This window comes from Cibotium barometz, chromosome 3, assembly GCF_041138505.1.
Source record: "Cibotium barometz isolate CiBa-2024 chromosome 3, ASM4113850v1, whole genome shotgun sequence".
Taxonomy (NCBI): Eukaryota; Viridiplantae; Streptophyta; class Polypodiopsida; order Cyatheales; family Cibotiaceae; genus Cibotium; species Cibotium barometz.
The window spans coordinates 7,847,884-7,859,691 of NC_141048.1; the positions used below are offsets into that span (position 1 = coordinate 7,847,884).

The 11,808-nt window shown below is 39.8% G+C and overlaps 1 protein-coding gene across 1 annotated transcript; it reads right to left on the bottom strand.

Moving 5' to 3' along the window:
* Positions 1 to 2,334: 2,334 nt before the first annotated feature.
* Positions 2,335 to 4,286, bottom strand: LOC147639666 (7-deoxyloganetin glucosyltransferase-like). Its single transcript, XM_086772577.1, has 2 exons — positions 3,684 to 4,286; positions 2,335 to 3,530 (listed from the first exon to the last, which is right to left on the bottom strand). Exons 1-2 carry the CDS (start codon positions 4,240 to 4,242, stop codon positions 2,530 to 2,532), a joined length of 1,560 nt encoding a protein of 519 aa, XP_086628703.1. The 5' UTR covers positions 4,243 to 4,286; the 3' UTR covers positions 2,335 to 2,529.
* Between the last annotated feature and the right edge of the window lie 7,522 nt (positions 4,287 to 11,808).

Sequence of the window (11,808 nt, forward strand, 5' to 3'; positions counted from 1 at the left end):
CACTAGCCAAGATTGAATTGGCCACATTTTTGCACAAGACCAAATGGTAGTGCATCCCTTATCAGAGGCATGGCTGGAGGGAAACGAGGTGAAGTCCCCCCCCCCAAGTCTTTTGAGATTGGCATCCAAAATTGGACCACAACATTCAATCTCTTGAAGGCATATAAAATCAAACTTATACTGATGGTCAATTATCCATTTTGTGATAACTACAGCTTTGATGGGATCACAAAACCCCTTATAATTAAAAGAACACCCTTGAAGACAGGTTTTTTAGATGATTTAGGAGGCTTATTAAACACTATTTAGATGATTTAGGAGGCTTATTAAAAGAACACCCTTGAAGAACACCCTTGAAGACTTAGGTTTTTTAGATGATTTAGGAAGCTTATTAAACACTATTTAGATGATTTAGGAGGCTTATTAAAAGAACACCCTTGAAGAACACCCTTGAAGACTTAGGTTTTTTAGATGATTTAGGAAGCTTATTAAACACTATTTAAGCCCTATTAGGGTCAATGTTTTTCTCTTTTTTCCTTTTGGCTTTAGATTTTTCACTAGTAAGGTATCTTCCTCTACCTATGTCATGATGATTTCCACAGACTTCTAATAAGAGGAGAGGGAAGCTTTCCTATCATTATCAATTTTCTCAATCCTATCAAAAAAGGACTTTAGCTAAGAGTCCTCTACCATAACCTCATCTTGCTCAAATTTAGAGGATGAGATTTGGCTGGGGAATTGAGGCAACTCATTATCCTTATTTTATGAACAAGAACAATAGGAGAGACATGTACCTAGTACTGGTGGTCTTTGAGCATATCACAGGTGTTGGGGGTTTTGTCCCCCATTGTTATCCTCTTCTTGGGATCAACCATAGAATTTTCAACTTCAACAAGCAAAGGAGCATATTTATTGATGTGCTTTTTAAGGATAGGCTGAGAGCCCATTTTAGGTTTAACATGCTATTTTTTATTAACTGTCTGGAAACCATAAGTTTTTCGCTTCCCCCCTCCAATAAAGAGTAATCCTTTATGATGTGTCCTTGCCTAAAACAATTTAAGCAAGCATTTGGTATGTTTTAATAGAGAATCTTCTATGTATGCATCAAGAAACCCATTTGGTCAAACACGCAAACATCATCCATTAATTCCAAGGAAGTATTTATCCCTACTATTAACAATTGAGCCTTCCATTTGGGGTTAATCTATGGGATCGACTTTTGTCCCATAACTTTATCTACGTTATTTGCATCCTATTTGAGGACACAATGTGCTCAAGTGCCATGGGGGCACTGCACCCTAAAGGGGCTATCAAAGCCAGTCAAGATGAGCTATCATAGGGGAGAGGTAGGGAAGAACAAAGAATTGCTAGGGAGAAGCATGCGCAAGATGCTCGAATTGAGGTTTCTTTAAAAAAAGGATGCCATATGTTCGCATCCCCTAATGCCATGTCATAAAAATTTGAAATGCATGAGCTTCTTTTGCATTGGAAAATGGTGAGATCATATCGAGTGTTGATTGCTTGCATTACATGCAATTGAATGTAATGCATTGTAGAGAGAGAAAGAGACGAGAATCTAGCTACAAGCAAGCTCACCACCATTACTTCTTTAAGAGAGAGAGGTAGAGATAGAGAGAGAGAGGCTTCAACACTAGCATACCTTGTCTGGTCCCCCCTTGCCTTGTTGTGATCCTGACTGTCATAGCAATTGAATGTAATGCATTGTAGAGAGAGAAAGAGACGAGAATCTAGCTACAAGCAAGCTCACCACCATTACTTCTTTAAGAGAGAGAGGTAGAGATAGAGAGAGAGAGGCTTCAACACTAGCATACCTTGTCTGGTCCCCCCTTGCCTTGTTGTGATCCTGACTGTCATAGCAATGCCATAGCCCCCTTTGCTCTCGATGCAATTGCCCCCCTCGGCTTTGACCCTCCTTTGCTCTCTTTGCCCTCCTTTTCTCCTCGCAGAAACAAATCTCTCTCCTGCGGGTGTCGAAATAGAGGTTGCTATGACCATCGTTGAAATGTTCGTCAAAATAACAGTCGGTAGCGGTGTCAAAAACAATGTCATAAAAAGCATTGAAAACGTCGTAAACTAGTAAATTTTTTTGACCTTGGTTGCGAGCGACGGTTATTTCGACATGGATGCATACGTGTATTTTGACATGGGTATCGATACGGTTCCATATCGACGCTTGTATCGACCCTTTTGGAGATTTTTTACTTGTTCATTTCCATCGAAACAAACGTCGAAAATACACCCGCCTGTAGTGAGTGGTATTATATAATTTTTATCTTTAAGTTCATCACCACAATTTCTTTTTCCTTCCAAAACTTTATGTAATAAAATGTGAGGCAAAGATGCTACGATCCTAAAGTAGTATACGAGCAATTATTTAATCTAGAACTAAAAATGGAGTTGGTGTTGTTTGCTTCGAGAGTGCAAAAAAGCCCCGCCCCATCAATAGCCAAAAGTTAGACCATACCCGCAAAATTACAAATTGCAATATAGCAAAAGTCAAGCTTCTTGCTAAGTGGTTGATAGAGCTTCTTGCTGAGAGGTCGATGAAGTGGTTGATAGAGCTGTCATAGCTTCGATGAAGTGGTTGAGGTTCCTATGTGAAGAACCCCCCTCTAAAAAGGCTTCTTTTGCAAATTCGCTCATCTGAAGGGCTTGTTTTTGGAGCGTCTCTCCTCCTTTGTGAGCACCCATCATGAGGGAATTGATGACCCTCTCTACCTCCTCTTTTCTCACCATCACCTCCCCATCCTCTGTCTCCTCGCTCCTGAACTCCATGCCTATCCTCCACACATCAACAACGTACCTGGCATTCATGTTTTGCTCTGAAAAGCCCCCCGGCCAAGCGAGAATGGGAAGGCCGGCACTCATGGCCTCCAAAAGGGAGTTCCAACCGCAGTGGGTCAAGAAGGCGCCCGCGCTGGGGTGGGCGAGGACTAGAAGCTGGGGCGCCCACGACACTACAAGACCTCTGTGTTGGGTCCTCTCTTGGAACGCTTGGAGCTTCGAGCGGGTGACCGCGTCGACATCCGAGCGGAGCACCCAAAGGAAAGGCTGCCCGCTTGCCTCCACACCCGAGGCCACCTCCTCCACTTGCTTGGACGACATGTGAACGATGCTCCCGAAGGAGATGTACAGCACCGAGCGAGCCTGCTGCTTGTCCATCCACTCTTTGCAGCCGGGCTCATCCGGCCACAGGCTCATTCCGACAGCCGGCGCTGCCGCCATCTCGCCGGAAAAGAATGACGGAGGCAGGAGCGGCCCTATGGGCAAGAAATTGACAACGCACTGCTGGAAGGCGTGCACTGCATCGTTCTCCAGCTCGTAGATGCTGTTTCCGAGGTTCCACTGCGCGCGCTGAGGCACTCCGTCGCCGAATCGGTCCAAGGACCACTGGAAGAGAAAGTCCGGCGAGCCATCGGCTGCAGTCTGCCAGTAAGAAGGGAGGTCTGAAGCGCGCAGCGGCAGCACGCCGGGGATAGACGTCACGAGCTTGGATCCATCCTCTTGACCTAACAAACAAGATATCGAGATCACTCATAAGTTATAGTGAAGGCAACGACTGAGGAGCGATTAATCACGATGCAATTTTTGGAGCGAACACGGACTAGTGATCAGCCAATATTATTGCAGAGCAAGAGCATGCAGAAGGTGATTATGCTTACGATTAACCGGTATAATTCCTTGTAGCATGAGATCAGACATAGAGCAATTAATCTGATTTCCATGCGCCGGAGTCGTCCACAAGGCCACCGCTGGCACGCCCACCTTGTCTGCTACATCTCGCATCCAAAAAAAGAAGCAATCTGCTATAATACAAGTCACGGGAACACCAGCACTACTGCCCGCTATCTCCTCAATCAGTCTTCCTAACGGTTCTCGGAGCTCCTCCATGGCTTCTGCAAACTCCATTATGTTCTGGTTCAGGCGCCCGTGCTCCGGTGGCAAGCCATCCGGTATGGTCACAAACCTCAAATCGGGCAACGCTATGAGGTCCCTCGAACGCCCGTTCGCCAGAATACGTTCATGGTCATACTCCGTGTTGATGAACGTGATGTAAAAGCCCCGATCCAGAAGCCTCATGGCTAAGTTGAACATAGGATTGATGTGGCCTTGAGCAGGAAATGGTAGCATGATTGCATGCAGCTGCGTGCCCATGACTGAAGTTCTAGTACTATGGACGCCCTGCTCTCGACGAGCTACATACATACATGGAGATGCCATGAGTTGAAGAAGTCCATGTTCAACCCACGAGGTACCAGAAGACAAAACTTGTTGAAGAAGTCAATGTTCGACCCAGAATTTCAATCTCGATATGATGCAGCTTGACATATAATGTATTCCACACCCGTTCATACCAATCACATCATCATCAGATTTCCACAAATGAAGGGACTAATTTTTTCTTTGGGAACAATAAAGTATATATATATATTAACTATTGAAAGTTAGACCCGCAACACAGTATATATATCTATTAACTATTGAAAGTATATATCTATTAACTATTGAAAGTGGGATCAAATGAAGGGACTATTAACAAGATAAGCTTATAGGAAGGCCGAATTTTACTTTGACCCAAGATGCTATGAGTCCATGTTCAACCCATGAGGTACCCACGAGCTACATGGAGAATCAAGATGCCATGAGTCCATGTTCAACCCACGAGGTACCACGAGGTACCCACGAGCTACATGGAGAGAGAGAGAGAGAGAGAGAGAGAGAGAGAGAGAGTTATATAGTAAAATGGACAATATAGTGAGAAACAAAAACATAATGGTTGAAAAGTTAAACTAACGGGTGGGGCATCAACCATTTTGGCTAGTGGCAGACTCTCTAGCAAAGGATGGTGGCGAGTTTAAATCTCCGCCTTCTCTCACTCCACAAGGTGGCGTGGTGTGAGTAATGTCTCTTCGCAAAAAAACAAAGTCAAGCCAATATCTTTTGCTATCATCCCTTGAGAAAAGAAATTTTCTTTCTTCAAGGCATTAGCTTAGTGTTTAGAGCTTACCTTACACTTTCAATATGGAGCCTTGTGGGATTAAGCTCTCTTAGACGATAAACTCTTATAAGAGGGGGTTCAATACATGGGGTTGTAGTAGCAGGTTTTTTATGCAGATGAAATGTCCTAAATTTTTGGAAGAGTAGTTACATCTTGTGGTATTCAAACATGTGTTCACATCTTTTATCAAACAAAAAGAAAGAAAAGAAAAGTTATTTCTCTCACTTGTTAATTATAAAAAGATCGTATGCATATATATGCCATGGGGATTATTGGTTTTCATTTAATTCATATTTTTAAAGAATTGCCAATTTTTAAAAAATATTATGGATTCCAATTATAGGAGTTGCAAGTAGAGTAGTAAATATGATATTAATTTTAGAACAAGTAAAACTCAAGAATAAAGGCAAGGACACCTCTTTGAATGCAGGATAGGAGAAGTAGATTAAAATGTATTATCATAGTGATACCCAAAGAAGTTTAAAGCACTACTTCACATAGTACTCTTTTCAAGTAAAAGTATTGTTTCAAGTTTGCATATCCCTTTTTTGAACCCTACCTTGAGGAGTTTAGATAACCTTGCATTCTTTTACAAAATAGATGGACATCAAATGCCAGATAACCTTGTATTTTCATTGTTTATAACTAAAATAACTAGTCATCATATGCTTCTTTCTTTCTTAATGGCATTATAGTCCCACATATACTTAAAGCACTCTATTTTAAAACTTATTGCATTAACTTACCGTTATACTACTACAAAGTTCACATTTTTACACTTTGAATGTTACATTAAAAAAAAGGTAGCACTACATAAGACACCACTTTAGTTATGTTTTGTAACTTCACTCATGAAGGCACTATTTGATTGGGTGTGAGATCTAAGTTTTGTGTTATTTTTTAACTACTTTAAGACATGATATTATAACAACTCCACCTAAAGTTCGACAAGAATGGAGGCCCGAGCAACAACAAGAAAATCACTCAACCACTCTCGTGCATTCAGCTCCAACACAAGAGCTTGTGTGTTCAAGCAAACAATTAGCAGTCTCCTCTAGTGCCTCGACAACATTTGAGCAACAAATTTAAGAATCAATACCCACATCTGCAAATGGAGAGTTATGAGTGCATCAAGAACAAAATAACAATGCTCTTGTTGCCCCTCTGGATGTGAGAAATAAGTGCACAAGAACCTGCTGGTCACAAGTCAAGACTTGGTTGTCCCATTTAGAAAAAACAAACAAACATTGGGGTCAAAACCTGCAACTTCACCGAATTAGACCATCTCACGGAATAATCCTTCATGGCCAAAAAAACCTACAATCTAATGAGTTCAGGTTTCTCTCACGAATTATAGTCTCATGGCTTAAGAACCTCCACTTTAACGATTTAAGCCTCATCACGGTAAGCCATCTCATGCATTAACCTTTTCCAACGATCTTCAATAGCCATTGTACATCTGTTAATCTTATTGCTTACTATTCTTTTGGCTAAATTAATGTAGCAACTTCTCCATGAGTATATATCCATACTCATGCACTGGAGAACATTTGCACCAAAGCCTCACCATCGACAACTTCTAGGTACATCCCTAGATGGGGGGCCATGGTGGGCGAAAGCCTGGTCAATGGCACAACCCATTACCTAGAATTTTCTTTTAAATTACAAACCTCTCCAAACGACGCTTCCATCTTCACAAATCAATGATCTTCAATCCTTCATGAATATATCTATAGTAGCCTTGCAAGTCGATTTCCTTCAATCCTCACCAACAAGTGGCTAATTCAACACAGAGTAATTCAATAAAAGAGTTTATATGACTCAATTTTTGTACTTCATGTAAATCTGCTTTATAAGAGCACTTAAATATACATAAAAACATAAAAAGCCATGAGTACAAGATGACAAGAACAGGTCCCGCTCAACAACATTTGACAAGAATCTTGCCACACAAAGGGACATCATCCAAAGCCAATTACTTTAAATGATGAATGTCGCTTCAATGAATGATATGAGGAACTGAGAATCACCATCTCATACTATTAAGTTTACGTTCCTCTGGATCCTTCCCTCTCTTCTTCGTTCTGATGATTAAGTCTTCGTTCCTTCGGATCCTTCCCTCTCTTCTCTCCCATTATTAACATCTCTTAGCATCCCCACTAACACAAATCACATGTAACATTGCTTATGATCGCCAAAAACAAAGTGAGCAAAAAGCCAAAAAGCTAAAAAAGCTCACACAAATATGCAATCATCCGTAAAAAACCCCAATCCCACCCCGTCACACAGGAATGCCAATAAACCACTAACCTTTTCATTCACTAACTAGCTTTTCTTATTCCTTCCGAAGAAACAATGACCATTGAGCATCAATTAACTTCAAAGCCATCGACAAAGCTTGTCCAATCTTCCCACACAAATATCTTCAATGCGATCACGAGGATGCGATCACCATCAGGGAAGGGGGGATGTTAATCCAATTCTAGGATTAACAAGAGCTACCGCTATTATATTACATGAAGGAGATAAACCAAAGGGTCATACAATAAAGATATAAAGCAATAGTGTCCAAAGCTACAACTTGGACGGGCGCTCGTAATGGTGTGATGGAGTACTTATGGCGATTCCCACTTCAAGAGCGTGTGTTAGTAAGATAGGATGAAGTCCTGTGAGTGATGTACTTCATGGATATATTATGAGAGTAGTCATTGTTATAACTTTAGGCCTCTTATGAGCCTAAAGTGCCGGAACATAGGATTGATGAACGTGATGTAAAAGCCCTGATCTAGAAGCCTCATGGCTAAGTAGAACATAGGACTGATGTGGCCTTGAGCAGGAAACGGTAGCATGATTGCATGCAGCTGCATGCCCATGACTGAAGTTCTAGTAATTACCAATTACCGAGGAACGAGCTACTACCACTATGGACGCCGTGCTCTGTACGAGCTACATACATGGAGATGCCATGAGTTGAAGAAGTCCATGTTCAACCCACGAGGTACGAGAAGACAAAACGTGTTGAAGAAGTCGATGTTCGACCCAGAGTTGCAATCTAGATATGATGCAGCTTGACCGCATTCCTCACCGCAAACACCATTTCACCAATCACATCATTGGATTTCCACAAATGTAGGGACTAATTTTTTTTGGGGAGCAATAAAGTATATATATATTAACTATCGAAAGTCAGACCAAATGAAGGGACTATTAACAAGATAAGCTTATAGGAAGGCCGAATTTTACTTTGACCTTAGCTAGCCTTCAAATTCACATAAATATGCATATCTACATACTTTCACCTTAGCTTATAGATATAAGGGTGCTCTCTACTATGAGCTACATGGAGAATCAAGATGCCATGAGTCCATGTTCAACCCACGAGGTACCAGAAGACAAATTTTTTTTTCTCGATATGATGCAACTTGTTGAAGAAGTTGATGATGTTCGACCTAAATTTTTTTTCTCGATATGATGTGACTGGATGACCTAGGTATATAATGCATTCCTCGCACACATACCCCTTCATGCCAATCACATCATGGGGTTTCCAAATGGAGGGACTATTAAAAAGATAAGCTTATAGGTAAGGCTAAAATTTGAAGCCTGAAGGCCAAATTTTACTTTGACCTTAGGTAGAAGAAGAAGGCCAAATTCTACTTGACCTTAGCTAGCCTTCAAATTCACACAAATATGTATATATATATATATATATATATATATATAAATCGAATTGATGGCCTTCTACCTATAGCCCAATTTTAGAAGAGGACTTTGGCTCCAAATTTCAGCATTGCCTATAGGGGCAGGGAAATAGCCCAAAGTCCTCTAGCCCTATGGACTCGAGTTCGATTCCTTCCCTTGATGCAATTGTTTTTTGAAATATACGAGCCACTCTTGCTTATAAAAAGGGAGGACTATAGAAGCATTCAAGGGAGTGTGCCCATACATAAAATTATAAGCAAGCTTATATCTAGATGTTGAAAAGGGGTGTATTATAAGAGATTTTTTCAAATACTCCTTTAGATCTACCTTGGATTTTGGGAGGATAATTGTAAGAGAGAGAGAGAGAGAGAGAGAGAGAGAGAGTCTCTTCGCAAAAAAAAAATTCAAGCCAATATCCTTTGCTATCATCCCTTGAGAAAAGAATTTTTCCTTCTTCAAGGCATTACTTTATTGTTTAGAGCTTACCTTACACTTTCAATATGGAGCCTTGTGGGATTAAGCTCTCTTAGAGGATAAACTCTTATAAGAGGGGGTTCAATACATGGGGTTTTAGCAAGTTTTTTATGTAGATGAAATGTCCTGATCTAGAAGCCTCATGGCTAAGTGGAACATAGGATTGATGTGGCCTTGAACGGTAGCAAGATTGCACGCAGCTACGTGCCCATGACTGAAGCTCTAGTAATTACTGAGGATCGAGCTACTTGGACGCCGTGCTCTGTATGAGATGCCATGATTTGCAGGAGTCCATGTTCAACCCACGAGGTACCAGAGAAGACAAAACGTGTTGAAGAAGTCAATGTTCGACCCATAATTTCAATCTCGACATGATGTAGCTTGCATTCCTCGCCACACACACACCCTTTCATACCAATCACATCATCGGATTTCCACAAATTAAGGGACTAATTTTTTTTGGGAAACAATAAATATATATATTAACTATCGAAAGTCACGGACCAAATGAAGGGACTATTAACAAGATAAGCTTACAGGAAGGCCGAATTTTACTTTGACCTTAGCTAGCCTTCAAATTCACATAAATATGCATATCTACATACTTTCGCCTTAGATATAAGCATGCTCTCTTCAAGCTACATGGAGAATAAAGATGCCATGAGTCCATGTTCAACCCACGAGGTACCAGAAGACAAATATTTTTTTCTCGATATGATGCAACTTGTTGATAAAGTTGACGATGTTCGACCCAAAATTTATTTCTTGATATGATGTGACTGGATGACATAGGTATATAATGCATTCCTCGCCACACATGCCCTTTCATACCAATCACATCATGGGGTTTCCAAATGGAGGGACTATTAACAAGATAAACTTATAGGAGGGCTGAAATTTGAAGCCTGAAGGCCAAATTGTACTTTGATCTTAGGTAGAAGAAGAAGGCCAAATTCTAATTCACACAAATATGCATATATATATATATATATATATATATATATATATATATATATATATATATATAAAATCGGATTGATGGCCTTCTACCTACAGCCCAATTTTAGAAGAGGACTTTGGCTCCAAATTTCAGCATTGCTTATATAAGGGCAAGGAAAATAGCCCAAAGTCCTCTACGCCTATGGACTCGAGCTTGATTCCTTCCCTTGATGCAATTTTTTTTTGAAATATACAAACCACTCTTGCTTATAAAAAGGGAGGACTATAGAAGCATTCAAGGGAGTGTGCCCATACATAAAGTTATAAGTAAGCTTATATCTAGATGTTGAAAAGGGGTGTATTATAAGAGATTTTTTCAAATACTCCTTTAGATCTGCCTTGGATTTTGGGAGAATAATTGAGAGAGAGAGAGAGAGAGAGAGAGAGAGAGAGAGAGAGAGAGAGAGAGAGAGAGAGAGAGAGAGAGAGTTATACAGTAAAATGGACAATATAGTGAGAAACAAAAACATTATGGTTCAAAAGTCAAACTAGTGGGTGGGGAATCGGCCATTTTGGCTAGTGCCAGACATTCTAGCCAAGGACGGTGGCGAGTTTAAATCTCCACCTTCTCTCACTCCACAAGGTGGGGTGGTGTGAGTAATGTCTCTTTGCAAAAAAAATAATCAAGCCAATATCCTTTGCTATCATCCCTTGAGAAAAGAAATTTTCTTTCTTCAAGGCATTACTTTATTGTTTAGAGCTTACCTTACACTTTCAATATGGAGCCTTGTGGGGTTAAGCTCTTTTAGAAGATAAACTCTTATAAGAGGGGGTCCAATACATGGGGTTGTAAGCAAGTTTTTTATGTAGATGAAATGTCCTAAAAAATGAGAAGAGTAGTTACATCTTGTGGTATTCAAACATGTGTTCACATCTTTTCTCAAATAAAAAGAAAGAAAAGAAAAGTTATTTCTCCCACTTGTTTATAAAAAGATATGATGCATATATATGCCATGGGGATAATTGGTTTTCATTTAATTCATATTTTTCAAGAATTGCCATTTTTCAAAAAAATATTATGGATTCCCAATTATAGGAGTTGCAACTAGAGTAGAGAATATGATATTAATTTTAGAACAAGTAAAACTCAAGAATAAAGCCAAGGACACCTCTTCAAATTTAGGATAGGAGAAGTAGAATAAAATGTATTATCATAGTGATACCTAAAGAAGTTGAAAGAACTACTTCACATAGTACTCTTTTCAAGTAAAAGTATTATTTCAAGTTCACATATCTCTTTCTTGAACCCTACCTTGAAGAGTTTAGATAACCTTGCATTCTTTTACAAAAATAGATGGACATCAAATGCTAGATAACCTTGTATTTTCATTGTTTATAACTAAAATAACTAGCCATCATATGCCTCTTTCTTTCTTAATGGCATTATAGTCTCACATATACTTAAAGCACTCTATTTTAAAACCTATTGCATTAACTTACCTTTATACTACTACAAAGTTCACATTTTTACACTTTGAATGTCACATAAAAAAAGGTAGCACTTATGACATGATATTATGGCTTGAGGGAAAATATGAGAAATGGATGATGTCATGGTTGAAATAGAGAGATCGTGTATAGTACTGCACTTTTAGGTATTATGCATGCAAATC

Excerpts from the sequence above, each read along its gene's own strand:
- LOC147639666 (XM_086772577.1), bottom strand. The coding sequence starts at position 4,242 with ATGGCATCTCCATGTATGTATGTAGCTCGTCGAGAGCAGGGCGTCCAT. Across the intron at positions 3,531-3,683 it reads AGGAATTATACCGGTTAATC|GTCAAGAGGATGGATCCAAG; the intron begins GTAAGCATAATC and ends CTTGTTTGTTAG.